A 16,470-nucleotide genomic window follows, 5' to 3' on the forward strand; every position below is an offset into this window, starting at 1 on the left:
CATGTTAAGAGAAAGGACCTTATGGCATAGACATTCTGTTTGAGTACCCCACTTTACATAACTGCAGCTTGCCTTCATTTCTGTCTTTCCCATGTTAAGTGGCAACACCATTACTGGTGAAACGTGTCAGTCACAGATGAGTCCAGATATCCTATGACACAAGGTGATGGCTGTGTTCATGTTCACAGACAAGACGAGCAGTGTGTGCCAGATGTTATGCTCTGTTATATTGTGGGGAGGCTTTAGTGTAATCAGCCATACGGATCATATGAATCTCGTCATCGTCCGTAGTCACCTTACTGCCATGGAGTACACTGAACAGATCCTTTTCGAGCAAGTGGTGGGCACGGCATATGTGTTAACCCTGAAATCCTACTAATGCCAAAGCCTATGTGGTGGACGTCAGCAGGGATGTCTTTGCGAAGCCTGGACAATGAAGTAATGGAATGGCCCGCAGTGAGTCCCAACCTAAGCTGCATTGTGCTTATGTGGAACATGCTTGACAGAAGTGTTAATGGTTGTCCTGTTCCACAACAGACTCTCGAAAAACTCTCATGTGCTGTCATTGAAGAATGTGATAGGATACTACAGTGTGACCTCCACAGACATATATGAAGCATGCCACGTGTCAGGCAGTGATAAATGCTCACAAATACTTGTTATCGAAGCACTAAGTCCAATGAAAAACCCCCAGAACAATGAGATGAAGGACTGTTTTCACTTTGTTTTTGACACGAGTCAGACTTTTCAGTTCTCTTTATGTAAATGATCGAGGATGTAATGATGTTTTGTTGTGTAGTTCCTTTATGAAAGATAATAGAATTTGGTAACATATCCAAATGCCCAAAGTCATGCCCCCTAATTCTTCTGAGCAGTGTATACATCCCACTGATTTCTGTAGTGAATAATCTGAGAACTTATTGATGAATCACATCCTGCAGAAAAAATTCAAATATTAAGAAAATGTTGAAGTATGCCATGCTCTTCAAGATAAAAAAGTAGCTGAGAATATACAGTCTTTACTCCATTTCCACAAATTGTGTGACTGTATTTACACTCAAACCTCTGGATGATTAGGAACAAAATGCAGAAGCCTCATTATAATCAGTATGCACTGAAATATACTGTTATAATTCCTGGAGAGTAATCACATTGAAACCAATGTAGATAAGGCACAGAGTCACTGAGCAAGATGGTAAGTTACCAAATACATATTCAGTGTTTATATTATAACTGGCAAAGTGAAACTGTAAAACTGATACCTGCTAATCTCAAAGAATATGTGCAACACCATCAGGAAAAAAAGAAAATAAGTATTTATAGTTTTACATTTGACTACTATGGTGTTTTACATGTTATAGCTACCTGTTAAGGAATCAGTTATGGTAATTCAATAAGTATTATTGCTTAAAAACAGCAGTAAAAGAGATGCTGTTAATCATTTAAAGTTTTCATTTTCTTAAAAAAATAACTTCTTGTATACAATTTTTAAGTCCATACACCAACTCGTCACATGATAATTTCACTGCACATTGTACAAAAAACAACATGCCAGCACTCAAACAAATATAACACACATTCTTTTACTAACTGTGTTTTGTTTTACAATGTTAATACAACCAGGACTATGACACAGTGCAGACAGATCGCTCAGATTCTTCTTTCCCATCTTCTATGGAATCAGTTTCTTGTATTTCATTTTCTGCATCAGTAGCTCCTCTTGCATCAAAGACGGAATGTAAATTTCTTTCACGAGTCCTCTCTGAACGGTGAAATTCATTTCTTAACGTATCATGGAATCCCCCTGAACTGCTTGAATGGGAGGTTCTTGCTTGTTGACCACTACTGTGATGGCTGCTGACATCTACGTTAGAACTTGCCCTTCTAGAATGAGGTGCAACAGCTGGCAGTAATTGGGGTGAACTTGGATTCTGCTGAAGTTGCTGCTGAAGATGCTGCTGCTGTTGTTGCTGTTGCTGTAATATTTTCTGTTGTTGCAGATACTGTTGTTTGCTGCTCAAGATTTTACTTAATACTGGAACTTGGTTCTGCACAGCTAACAGGAAAGGCCTATAACCAAGGCTGTCAGGAAAAAAGTATTTCATTAAACAAATAGAGAGAATAGCAACTGTTTAAAAATACTAGTCATCAAGAGCAACATTATATGCACGGTAACATACACAATAAACCATTATAAAAGGAATACATTTATGATATTAACTTTGCATGTTATACTATCCAACAACAACACTGTTTTCATGATACAAAATTCATTACTCCAATACATAATGTATTTGCTATAAATCAAAATTTTAAAAAACTAATGAGTTATTCAATTTTAAATTATTAAATACATTCAAAGTTATGTAATATGTTGTTGTTGCAAGCTTAATGGAGAAAAAAATCCAATAAATATAGAATAGTTAGGAAGTACGACAGAAACGGCATTAGAAAAAACTCATTTCAATACTGTGCCACTTGTCTGTGTGTGTGTGTGTGTGTGTGTGTGTGTGTGTGTGTGTGTGTATAGCAGGACGGAATGATAGCAGCAAGGTAATTTAATCATCAACAGAACAATTTTTCATCTTTGCTGGTTTTCTGTTTATGCAGAGAATCCTTCATGGAGGCTCTTAAGGTGGATGATATTAGTGTCAAAACAGTTGGAATCATTAAAACTGAACAAGGCCTTATTACCTGAAGGAACCCATGTGAGATTCTATAATGAAGAAAATGGAAAGTGTTACATCATCAGGAAAACCTTGACTAAATGCTACCAACACAATACTCCATGCCCGTGAGAGATGTTTAAAATTTTATCCTTATGCAGGCTTATTTTCAGTACAGAAAATGGCCATTCCTACAGATGAAGAATGTGTGAGTACAAGATGGCTATCGGACGTGTGTAATGTTACTGGAATTATTCAGGTGAGAGATTGAAATACAGCATGCCCAGAGGACACACATGTGCAGCTTACTGGCATCATCTGGACTTAAGAGGAAGGTCGAATCGTTTGAATGAGAGAGGTGCGAGCATCACCCCAACAGACTGCACTGATAGCTGGCTGTAGATTAGTGACTGCAAAACTAGTTGTGATGAGTTGTTTTAGATTAACAATATGGCAAGAAGCATAGACTTGGGTCCTTCCAGTAGGATTCCACCACAAGAAGAGCAGAACAGCACAGGATTGTCTGACAGGCTGTGAGAGAGATGGAAACCGGCTGAAACTGAGGCAGACACGTTCAGAGTACCAGGTAGAAGGACTGGTGGTGCATGTAAACACGTTCAGAGCACAAAGGGACAGCTACAAATGTGCGCGTGTTAACACGTCCAGAGCAGTTGAAGGGTTAAGGCTAAAAAGGGCTAAGGGAAACAGTAGAAACCTCTAGGATTGGAAAGATACTCCAATGGTCAAACTTAATGCCTCCAGTAATAGGGCTTGCAAGTAACCGCTTCCTAGAAGTGTGCAGATGCAGTCCACACTACATGTAACACAAACAACTGAGTGCTGATAAATCAGTCACATCAATGTGGAAATATATGACTCAGGTGAGTGATTTCACAAGCCTTGCATTAAAATGTTCCAAGGAATGATTCATCCCGATCTTGTCATACCACTCAAACGCTGCCACGATTTTATTTTAATATGAAGAGCATTCTCAGCAATGTATCCAATATCATTCTTAATTACATACATCTACTCTAGATCTACATCTATACTCTGTAAACCACCATGAGCTGTGTGGCAGAGAGTACATCCCATTGTACCAGTTATTAGGGTCTCCCCCTGCTCTGTTCATGTATGGAGTGCAGGAAGAATGAGTGTTTGAATGCCTCTGTGTGTGCAGTAATTATTCTAATCTTGTCTCACAATCCCTCTGTGAATGATACATAGGAAGTTGTAGTATATTCCTAGGGTAATCATTTAAAGCTGGTCCCTGAAACTTTTAACAGATTTTTTTGGGATAGTTTATGTTTAACTTCAAGAGTCATCCGGTTCATTACCTTCTGTATCTCTGTGACACTCTGGCATGGATTAAACAACCTGTGACTATTCGTGCTGCCCTTCTATGTATATGTTCAATATCCCCCGTTAGATCTACCTGCTACGGGTCTCACACATTTGTACAATATTCTAGAATTGGTTGCATAAATGATTTGTAAGCAATCTCCTTTGTGGACTGATTGCACTTCCCCAGTATTCTACCAATAAACTGAAGTCTACCACAACTGAACCTATGTGATCATTCCATTTCATATCCCTATAAAGTGTTACACCTAGGTATTTGTAGAGTTGGCTGATTCTAACAGTGACTCATTGATATTACTGTCATTTATGTGAGATCATAGTCCAAACTGTCACTTGGATGCCAGTTTTCTTTGGCAGAAATTCTTTTCCCGGTGAATCTAAATCAAAGGAGACATCACTGATAACAAATTTTGTAGGACTTACTCAATTAAACAAACTTGTTTGGTGGAAGAGTTTTTAAAATTCCAAATTATGCTTTCTATGTCTAAATACTTTCATAATTTAACATGTTTTGTGAAAGTCAATCTTGAGATGAGTTGACATGATTGAGAATGCCTTGTATTTGGCCTGAACAATTTAATTAATGAAAATTATTCAACAGGAAATGACATTTTTGAGACTTTTTTACTGTTCCAGAAACTGACCTCCAATAGCTCATGATCACCACACAAACAGAACTGCACTAAATGTACCACATCCAGTAGATTGTTCCCTCATAATTAACTAATGAAAAATAGGACCATCAACGTTTTAAAAGAATGTGAGAATGTATACAACAGTCGGCTAGATATAACATTAAAGGACACACATTGAAAGTAGGCATCACATTATTTGAATTAATCTTAACTATGAAAATTATGATCATGATTGATGCCACTAAATTTTCTGAACTATCTTCCTCTAGTCCTAATTTGTTCCCACATAGCACATGTCAAATTTTTCACATTTCATTGCAATCATACCTCTTCCTTTAGGAATAAATAACATCATTATTCACAACCAGTGGTTTTTATTTATTTTTCCATTGGTGATTTAGTTTGCTAGTGTAATGCTTTCCGAAAAAGAATGACCTGATTAAACTATTTATGCATACTGGTGGAAAAATTCTAGAAAAAAGAGCTAAACATCAAACTACTTATAAAGCTTTAAAGTTGTATGCTGTGTTATCACAATTGCTCTGGTTGTCGCCCACCAGCAGAATGGACGACATTTAGACGACTACTAAATTTACCATACACTTCAAGAAAGATTTCTTCATCTATACAAGTCATTGCTGCTATAATTCTGCTTGAGCTCATTTATGGTCATGAACTAAAAGATGAATATCCTATTCCTTCATGTATTCCCACACATTACGGCTGAAAATCTTTGAGGACAAGAATGTAGGGAAATATCTTGTTGTCCTGTGACCCCTGTCCAGTGTTGAGACAGTGTGTCATTGGGAAATTGTCGTACACTTTTATGTCAGTCTGTTATAACCCCACACAGTGATCAGGTATAATTTAACATCATGGGCCTTCAAGTATAGGCACAGATTGCGCAAAAAGTGCTGTGCCATGCGCAAATATGGCCTCATATCATCCGGCGCACCGGGCCCTCAGCTGCTCTAATTTTCATGAGACAAACATATATTTCACTGTTAGACTGTGCCTTAACATACACCTTGGTTACGTGTCTCTATACTGATCACTATGTCATTTGGTCTCTTATTATATACCATCAGGTGGAAGCGGGATAAAAGTTGGTCGGTGGGAATTTTGATGTTGTGTTTGTGCAAAGTTACAATATTTTTGGTGACAATGTGTGTTCATTTTGCAGTTCACTATGGCCAATATGTCAGCGGAAGAAATTCTCGAATATCTTGTTGAGCAGCAGTGCACTCTCACCAATCACCAGCAAGCTCTCTCCATGGCACTAATCACTTTGGCAGCGTCACTGATGCACCAGGGTTCACTGCTGTTGACACAACCCCCACAATTTCCTCCATATGATGATTCTGTGGAAGATTGGGGTGCATACAAAAAATGCCTTTGGCAACATCTCTAAGCTTTTGGTGTCACTGATCCTAATGTGCGTAAGGCTTTCTTTCTATCATGAATATATCCTCATGTTTAGCATCTTTTTGTGTCAGCCAGCACATCTTCAGGTACCTGCCAGTCTCTCATCTGATGAAAGGCGTCAGTTGCTCTCTACTTATCACTGCAAACATACTCATGTTACTGCTGCTCGCATTTTCTACCATTGTCAAAAGTGGCTGCAACAGTCGTACAGAGCTTGTGCAGGGAACGTCATGGCCTTATGCTTGGTCCCTGATAGAGAAGTTTGTGAAAGTGCTTTACAATGTGAAAATCCCTCTCTCACAGTTTTGAACACTTCCCAGTTTTTTGAAATAAAATAGAAGCTTGGAGTGAAGTAGCTGCCACTGGTTCTCTTTATCAGCTGCCTTCAGTTAGCTCACGTGGGAAGATGATGCTGTAGCCATGCAATCATGGTTTCCACGACACATGGGGCAGCACCATGCTACACAGCAACACCAGTCAGTGCCACAACAGCAGCCACATGCTCCTCTCCTATAATGTCCTTATTGTTTCATGCAACTCTCAATCTCCTTCATCACACACGACCGTGGATATGAACAATGTTCCCAAGTGCTGGCAGCCCCAAACAAACCTTATACTGTAGAACATATTATGGACAAGATGTTAAGAATGCAAACAGACATGAGTGCAGAAGTGACTTTGTTACATTCTCAAATCTATGTGGATCTTGGATCATCAGCATTGTCCCATCCCTCTTTGGTTACAACAAACAACAAATACTCATATTGGGACCATTTTCTACTCCCTTAGCATATAAAGCATTTGCCTGGCCTTTGACCTTTCTAGCAGTGAAAAACCTATTTAGGTTAAACACCTTCAAAAATTTTGGTTTCTCTATTTCTGACCAAGTGCAACTGGTATACAGATGTGCTCTGCTCAGAATTTTCCTCATTGTTTTAGGAAGGTTTAGGGTGTGCTACCAATTTCAAGAATAACATCACAATGAAACCGAAGGCACACCCCCATTTTTTCTTTTTGTACCTATCCAGTCCCATGACTTGTCTAGTGAATAGTCTACCCTGTTGGTAATTCCCAAAAAACCTAATGGCAACCTTCAGCCCTGTGACGATTTTAAAATGTGTATAAATTCACAGTCTCTTATTGATACATACTCCTTATCCCATCAGGATGAAGTCTTAGCACAGCTTTCTCGGGAACAATATTTTTCCAAAATAAACTTGAGAGAAGCCTACTTGCAACTACCTTGGATTATGATTCCAAACGCTTCACCATAGTGAATACCACCTTTGGGTTACACCAACACCAGCGCCTGGCATTTGGTGTAGCTAACGCCTCTGCTATTTTCTAATGATTTTTGGAACAATTCATGGGGCCTTTGAGCTAGAGTGCATTAACTACCTGGATGACTATGGTCTCCAGTTCCTCAACAGACAAACACTTGTGGAACCTCTGTGCCTTATTCACAGTACTGGATGCCGCTGGTTTGAAATGTAACTTGGACAAAGAGCAATTTTTTCAGCTATCTGTCATCTATCTTGGTTTTGAAATCTTGTGTACTGGGGTCAAACCTTAACACCAGCATGTTGATGCCATCGTAGCTTTGCTGCATCCTACCAGTGTCAAAGAATGGCAGGCCTCTCTCAGAAAGATTGCGTACTAACAAATTTCTTCCTTATGGGGCCACAGTGGTCCAGCCTCTTAGTGCTCTCTCACATAAAGGTATTCCTTTTCAACAGTACCCTGCCTGTGAGCATGCTTTTATCCTATTGAAGTCAAAGTTACACTCGGTACTTTGCTTGTTACCTTTCAACCATGCCAACATCTTGGTTTGGCCACAGACGTCTCCCAGTATGGCCTTGGGACCGTTCTTATTCACAAATACAGGGAGTGTTGTGAACATGCTATTGCATATGCTTCCCAAACCCTGAACCAGGCACAACAGCACTAACCACACATAAAAAAGCAGCCCTTGCTATGGTGTACGCATTCAAAATTTTCATCTTTTCCTATAGATTTGATTACTGATCGTGAATCTCTGGTTTCTCTTTTTCATCCTTCAGCTGCTATTCCAGACAAAGCAGCCCATTTCCTGCAATACTGGGCTCAGTTTTTGTCATGCTACAACTACGAGATTCACTTCTGCCTCACAGCACAAAATGCTAATTTGGATCCCCTTTCTCTGTAGCTGGTTTGCCCCAATCCAGCATTTGATCAGGATGAATTATTATCACTTTCTTCCACTGCCTCTCTGTTCTTGATCATGTGTTATTGTTGGCTGCTGAAGAGGTAATGCCCTGGGTTATGTTCCTGTTCACATTGTGGTGGGACATCATGTGTCTTCTCCACCAGGACCATTGGGGTTTCTCTCACACAAAATTGCTGGCCCCCTGCCACATCTTTTAGCCAGGTATTGACAATGACATACTAGAGTTGTGTCAGCCTGCCCACAGTGCAACAACCATTGAGAGGCACCATGCCGCCCCCCCCCCCCCCCCTTCCCCCATGGTCCCATTCAGTTTCACAGATGTGATGTATGGAGTAGGGATTACAATGTAATAGTGTCTTGCAGAGGGAGAAGACATGGTTCTTGGATGCCTGTGCCATGGAGATGAGTTTTTGTGGTATCAGGTTTGTGAGGGCCAGGGATTCACAGAATCTGAAAAGGTGTAGGTCATTGTGAAAGGAGGGATGGGATTCAGAGCAAGGAATCTTTACAGTTACGCTGTTTGGTGGGATTTCTAGGCAGCATTTGAGAAACAGGATGTGGGACTGGGTTTTAGCCAGGAAACTGGATACTTTTCTGAACTGGTGCAGAAAGAAGGAGCAAGGGTCCATTGTGGCAGGAATGGTGTCCAGGCAATAGGAATAATATATAAATGGACAAAATAGGTGTTGATGGTTGAGAGAAAAACTGGATAAGGGAAAAGATGCGTAAAGATGCATAAAAATATGTAGAGACACACAGACACATGCACAGATATGCAAAAATATGCAGACACACGTAAAAATATGCAAAGATACATGAAACCATGTAAAAATACACACAAATGCATTAAAAAGCTTACAGAAACATGGGTGAAAAGGAACACTGAGGTATGGGAATTTCAGCCCTCATTGACCAACGCCTCCAACCAACTGCCTGTAACCTGGCCTCCCACATCAAAGACACCAACCACTTCCTTCACTGACTCACCACAATTCCCACCTCTTTACCTACTGGATCCCTACTCATCACTGTTGATCTCACCTCCCTATACGCCAACATCTTTCATGCCCATGGTCTTACCACTATTGGACACTACCTTTCCCAATATCCTTCAGACTCCAAACCTACTACGTCATTCCTCATACATCTTCCTAACATTATCCTAACCCACAACTACTTCTCATTTGAAGAAAATGCACCTGCATGGCATCATCCTATGCCAACCTTTTTTGGGCCATCTAGAGAAGACCTTCCTAGCCTCCTAAAACACCAAATCTCTAGTCTGGTTCAGGTTCATTGATGATATCTTCATGATCTGGACTCAGGGCCAAGACACCCTATCTTCGTTCATTCACAACCTCAACGCCTCTCTCTCCCACCTGCTTCACATGGTCCTTCTCAACCCACCTTCCTAGATGTTGACCTCCAACTCTCTGATGGCTCCATCCACAGTTATGCCCACATTAAATCCATCAACCACCTACAGTACCTGCATTTTGACAGCTGTCATCCCTTTCACACCAAAAAATCCCTCCCATACAGACTGGCCACCCAGAGACAGCACATCTGCAGTGACAAAAACTCCCTTGCTCTGTATGCTGAGGATCTCACCAAGGCATTATCCCAGAGACCAAGTCCGCAAACAGATCTCCCGTACCATTTGCCCTCACACCACCAATCCTCCCACCATCCCCAAGAATTGGCCACAAAGGAGTGTCCCCTTCATCACCTAGTATCACGCTGGACTGGAACAACCGAACCACATCCTTCACCAGGGCTTTGATTGCCTATCATCATGCCCTGAAATAAGGGACATCTCACACGAGATATTTCCCACCCTGTCTAAAGTGGTGTTTTGTCCCCCACACAACCTCTACAACATCCTAGTCCATCCCTGTGGAAGACCCAGGTGCAAAACCTGCCCAATCCACCCATCCAGCACATTCTATTCCAGTCCTATTACATGTTTATCCTATCCCATCAGGGGCCGGGACACCTGTGAAAGCAGTCACATCATTTACCAGCTCTGCTGCAATCATTGCAATGCTTTTTATATTGGTGTGACTACCAACCAGCTATCCACCAGGATGAATGACTACTGCCAAACTGTGGCCAAGAGCAAAGTAGACCACCTGTGTCAAATATGCAGCTGAACATAACACACTTGATTTCAGTGGCTGCTTTGTTACCTGAGCCATCTGAATCCTTCCTTACACCACCAGCTTTTATGAACTGTGTAAATGGGAACTACCCTTACACCACATTCTTCATTTCCATAACTATCCCAGCCTCAGCCTACAATAACATACTGTCCCCACACCCCCAACCCAATAGTTTCCATTCCCTCTGTCCTATCATTTCCTCCCCCTTCCCATCTCCCACCCTCTGCCAACATATCCACCATCCTTCCCCACTACTCTCCTTTTTTCCCCCACCTGCCTTCTCCACAACCTCCTGACACTGTACCCGCTGGCAATCTAATCCCTGCACACTCCACGACAGTGTGTCTCTCTCCTCATCCATACACTACTATCCCTTCCCCTTCCGCACCCCTGCAGACTGCTGCTTACATTCCTCATGATAGCTGCATTCCGGCCTGAGATGCTGGAGTTGGCAGTCTTGTGTGCATGATGTGTCCTTGCTTATGCGTGTGAATGGTGTTTGTCTTTCTTTTACTGATGAAGGCTGTGGCTGAAAGCTTTATGTAACTGTTTTTAATTGAGCCTGTCTGCAACTTAACATGTTTTCTTTATGGTAAGTAGCAATCTGTCTTTACCTAAATTGTTGATATTTGTACAATAAGTGGCACCCAGCATGTTACAGACCCTCCATTTCACACTCACTCCAATGGAGATGCAGAGCAGTTGGTCCATACTTTCAAAACTCACATAAAAAATATATATCACATAATCTTCTCCTGAAGAAGCTGTCGACAGATCCTTCAGCTCATAAAGGTTCACTTCAGTCGACGATCGAAGCCCAGTGGAGATGCATGCTTCACAGCTGCCAGCCCCATACACAGCTTCATAGCTAATACTCGTCCACCCGGTGGCACCCGCCTCGCAGCAGTTCCATCTGGGCTCTTCCATTTGGGCCCATGGGTTTGGCCAGTGCCCTTAAGTAAACACCAGTTGTCATCGATCACTACCAAGACTGCCACCTCTACGTTTTGCACACCTCCGATGGCTTGGTATCATGACACTATGACCAGCTCTGCTTATGCGAGACCAACCATGTGGTGGAGACTACGCTGGCCCCATGGTTGCCTCCACAGTGTGCTCCACACCCCCTCCAGCTCCTGCACCACCTTCATTCTGAGTGCTGCCACCACCGGCAAGAATAGTTAGCGTATCCATCTCCACAGCCTGTCGCCTTTGCTGCCTTTGTCTTCTCTGCAGCCTTGATCACAAGAGTGCCTGCCCTGGTGTGGACATGGATATGGCACCTCCATCACCTCTCCTGTGAAGGCATGACACTTGTTCCAGCAGTCATCCTGTTCTGATGAATACATTGACATCTCCACAGTGAACACTTTTCACCAAGGGGGAAGGAGTGTTGTAACCCATTTTCAGTGAGTGTGCATAATTAAACAGTGCATGCGTCAATGGCGTACCCCAAAGAGGCTGCCTCACACTGGCACAGATGGTGCAACAAGTGCTGCGTTATGTTAAAACAGCCTTACATAATCCGAGGCACTGGGCTCTAGACCACTCTAATGTTTATGTGACAAATATATACTTCACTTTTGGACTACATCTTAATGTACACCTTGTTTACGAGTGTTTATACTGATTACTACGTTATTCAGTGTCTTAGTATATTCCTTCAAGTGGAAGTGTGATAAAAGTTGATTGATGGGAAACCTGACACTGTGTTTGTGCAATGTTACAATATATTTTGATGGGGTCTAAGCTGTTGGAATATGAAGTCACTGAATCCTTCTCAAATTGTGGAGAAAGGCAATCACCTCATTTCAAGATAGTTCATTCTGGACACTTTGTTATCATCATTTTAAATAAATCTATTTCATGGTCAATGTTTTCCTTTGTGTTCTGGAGTCCTCCTGTTAACATGTTATGCAGGTAACCTTTATTGATAACACAAAATGTCACTTCATCACTAGAAGTTAACTGGTAACAGGCATAACAAATGTTTTTCACTAAATGTGGAACAGTCCCAAAACAATGACAAAAAGTATGCGGAATGCAATTACTTAGGCAAACTTGTTCCACTGCAACATACAAAAAGGCTTGTGTTGACTGGACACCATTTTAATTTAGAATGAGGCTATAAATATTACCAAAGCACTTCCTGGCAGATTAAAAATGTGTGCCTGACTGAGACTCGAACTCAGGACCTCTGCCTTTTGTGGGCAAGTACTCAATCAATACATTTCTCCACAATTCTAGGCCATGCCCATCTTTCTACACATTTGCTTCCCAGAATATCCACAGTGGGCCACAGTGCAACTAAACAAGAAAAATATAGCAAAATAACCTAAGAAAAGTACTCAAGGTTTCACGAACATTTTTATAATCTGTCCTTATTTTTGTAGCATTTGTCCATCAGCAAATATATATGGTTAAAATCAGGTCATTCTTTTTCAAACAAGCTGTATTCTAACTTCTGTTTATAACACCATTCTATACAGAAGTAATAAACATGAAACTCCATACCATTCACTGCTGCTCCACTGACACAGACTAACAAGACCATTCTTTACCCTCAGGACAGCTTCATAGGAATGTTCTGTAGAGCGAGTGCTGTTAGTGATACGTACAACAGCCAGAGCATCTCGCAGCAAGACAGATATTACCAATGCCCACTCAATGCAGCCGGCTTCTGTAAATAATTGTAACAGGTACCTGGAACAGAAATGTACATATAAACAGATCAAGAGCAACATTTAGTCACTGAACATATAAACAGATCAAGAGCAACATTTAGTCACTGATAACACTTAAGTGTACAGATCCTGAAATTTCACCATCAGCATCAACTATCTGACTGTGTTGTTCTATCTTCCAGAACGTTCAGACTGTTTTGACACAACTCGGCATCATGTGAATCTGTGATTATCTCAAGCTCACTGGACAAAAAATTAGTCACCCCTAAAGAAATGAATACAAGCATCATTTAATACCCTGTACTCTGCCCCTTGATTTGAAAACTGCCTAGATTCAGTTAGTATGTGAGTCCACAAGGTTGTGCAGGTTTGTTTCCACTGACCGAGGATTTAATCACACAACAGAGGGGATGCTGATGTTGTATCACCTGCTGTTCTACCCTGTCCCACAGACTTTCTATGGGGGTTCACAATCTGATGATTTTGCAGGCCTATCAAGAAGTAACGTGCTGGAAGTGTGTTCACAAAACCAGTCACATATTCTTCCAGCCTGATGAACTTTGCTGTTGCCATCTTCATGCATGCAGTTCCTGTTACAACGTTCTCTCACTAACAGGTCAGAATGGACCTTCACTCATGTTGTTGTGGTCTTCAATCCTGAGACTGGTTTGATGCAGCTCTCCATGCTACTCTATCCTGTGCAAGCCTCTTCATCTCCCAGTACCTACTCCGGCCTACATCCTTCTGAATCTGCTTAGTGTATTCATCACTTGGTCTCCCTCTGCGATTTTTACCCTCCACGCTGCCCTCCAGTACTAAATTGGTGATCCCTTGATGCCTCAGAACATGTCCTACCAATCGATCCCTTCTTCTAGTCAAGTTGTGCCACAAACTCCTCTTCTACCCAATTCTATTCAATGCCTCCTCAATAGTTATGTGATCTACCCATCTAATCTTCAGCATTCTTCTGTAACACCACATTTTGAAAGCTTCTATTATCTTCTTGTCTAAACTATTTATCGTCCATGTTTCACTTCCATACATGGCTACACTCCATACAAATATTTTCAGAAACGAGTTCCTGACACTTAAATCTATACTCGATGTTAACAAATTTCTCTTCTTCAGAAACGCTTTCCTTGCCATTGCCAGTCTACATTTTATATTCTCTCTACTTCAACCATCATCAGTTATTTTGCTCCCCAAATAGCAAAACTCCTTTACAACTTTAAGTGTCACATGTCCTAATGTAATTCTTGCAGATCACCTGACTTAATTCGACTACATTCCATTATCCTCGCTTTCCTTTTGTTGATGTTCAACCTATATCCTCCTTTCAAGATACTGTCCATTCCATTCAAATGCTCTTCCAAGTCCTTTGCTGTCTCTGACAGAATTACAATGTCATCGGTGAACCTCAAAGCTTTTATTTCTTCTCCATGGATTTTAATACCTACTCCGAACTTTTCTTTCATTTCCTTTACTGCTTGCTCAAGATACAGATTGAATAGCATCATTGCCTGCAGAAATCTCTGTTGGGTGTGAAAGCGATTTTGATTCACGAGATGTGAAATGCATCTCTGGTACCTCTCAGTCAGAACCTTTTCCTGACAACAATTCTCACATTGCCTTTCGTGGCCATGTGTGTTACACCACTAATTATAGACATGTTGAACAGTTCATTGCAAAACACTAACAAATTCAGCAACTTCAGACATTGTATGATCATCTGCATGGTCAAACATGAATGTCCGTTTTTGCCATTCTCTCATGTCCTTATATTTACCCAAGTTTATGTACAGTGTTGCAGCAATCAATTATGCTCACAGAGGCAGCATGTGTGCAGTGGGGCACATGACTCGATCTCTGCATAATACATAAGGTGTAACAATTCATCTGTGCATGTATTGAGGTGACTAACTTTTTGCCTGGTGAGTTTATATACAGTCCTAGAAAATGAGACATATGGAAATGACAATTCCACAGAGCTCAGCCTTGAACTGGAAAGCAATTTTCTAACCTAAGTGATGGTGGTGGTGGTGATTAGTAGGATGAGGATATTAGTTTTAGGGCCCTCAATGGAATGGTTATCATTGTCCTTGCAGAATACAAACTAAAGTGAGCTTAGTTAGAACAAAGTCTTTCTCATAAGCATTCGTCTTTGGCAACAGTGCATGGACACACACATATTAGACATTTTAAATGTGTCTGGCAATGACAACACAGGGGTGGTTGCTCATCAATATATTAAAATTGATAGCAAAAATAATGCATGGGAGCAAGCACACCTACATTTACTTGCACACTCTTTCCTCAAGCTTAAATAAAAAATAAATGCCATGTGACTAGGGCCTCCCATCGGAGTAGACCGTTTGCCAGATGCAAGTCTGTCGATTTGATGCCACTTTGGCGACTTGTTTAAATAAAGCTATAAGATAGTCATGACAAAATACTAAATAAAACAAGGATTAGTTAAAAAAATTGCTGTAAGTTATTCTCCAGTACGTGTGTCCAGCTGACCACCAATGAAAATATGGAAAGAGCTGTGAGAATGGGAACAAGTAAATACTGATTAACAGTTCTATACACGAATGTTAAAAGTGCTTAAACAAAACCTGGAGTGTCTGTTTAAAAATTTATATTAAAAAAAGAAATGGACATACAATCAAATATGTAAAACTATTATTCTGATAACTGTGGCTGGCTTGATAACTGACTAAGAAGGGATGAAACAGTTAATCTGAGATCCACTAAAATAACCAACCCAACAACATGACGAAAAGTGCACACAACATACAAAATCTTAAAACCTAACTGAAACTCATCTCATTGATATTTAGAACAGTGGATGAATTGTTATAAAAAAAATTGCTGGCCTCTTGTCAAAATATGAAACACAATCATGTAAAATACGATGCTATGACAATGGTTCATCACAACACTGCACATTGGTGGATCCTCCTGCCAAAGGAGGTGTGCCTGTGTCAGAGGATGGTGCATTTTTCTCAGTCATATTACAGGTATTTCTCTCCATCTGTCATATTCACCATTACAGAACTGAAGGCATAACCACCCTTCATTTATTACTTTGTACCTCCAGCCACACAGTCTCTCATAGATACATAATTCTCTTTCTCAACAATAAGGCAACAGCACATAAGAAGAGACCACAGAGCAGTACATTATTTTCATTGTACACATCTCTTGCTAACATGTCAGCTTGCTCATTGTCTGGATTGCCACATGGTCTGGTACCCAGCACAAAATAATTGCTTCACTTGATGTTTTAGTATGTGATGAACTATTATGTTTTGATTGAGGAAGATTAAA

The 16,470-nt window shown here is 40.8% G+C and overlaps 1 protein-coding gene across 1 annotated transcript in view; it reads right to left on the reverse strand.

Annotated features, from left to right (window-relative positions):
- Nucleotides 1-1,514: 1,514 nt before the first annotated feature.
- LOC126263131 (guanine nucleotide exchange factor subunit Rich) overlaps nt 1,515-16,470 on the reverse strand; it is a 321,707-nt gene continuing 306,751 nt past the window's right edge. The window contains exons 22-23 of the mRNA XM_049960154.1: nt 12,971-13,159; nt 1,515-2,082 (exon numbers count right to left, since the gene is read on the reverse strand). Coding sequence (XP_049816111.1) covers nt 1,626-2,082; nt 12,971-13,159 — 646 coding nt within the window. The 3' untranslated portion in view covers nt 1,515-1,625. The remainder of the gene's footprint in view (nt 2,083-12,970; nt 13,160-16,470) is intronic.

The sequence above is a fragment of the Schistocerca nitens genome, chromosome 6 (assembly GCF_023898315.1).
Source record: "Schistocerca nitens isolate TAMUIC-IGC-003100 chromosome 6, iqSchNite1.1, whole genome shotgun sequence".
Classification (NCBI taxonomy): Eukaryota; Metazoa; Arthropoda; class Insecta; order Orthoptera; family Acrididae; genus Schistocerca; species Schistocerca nitens.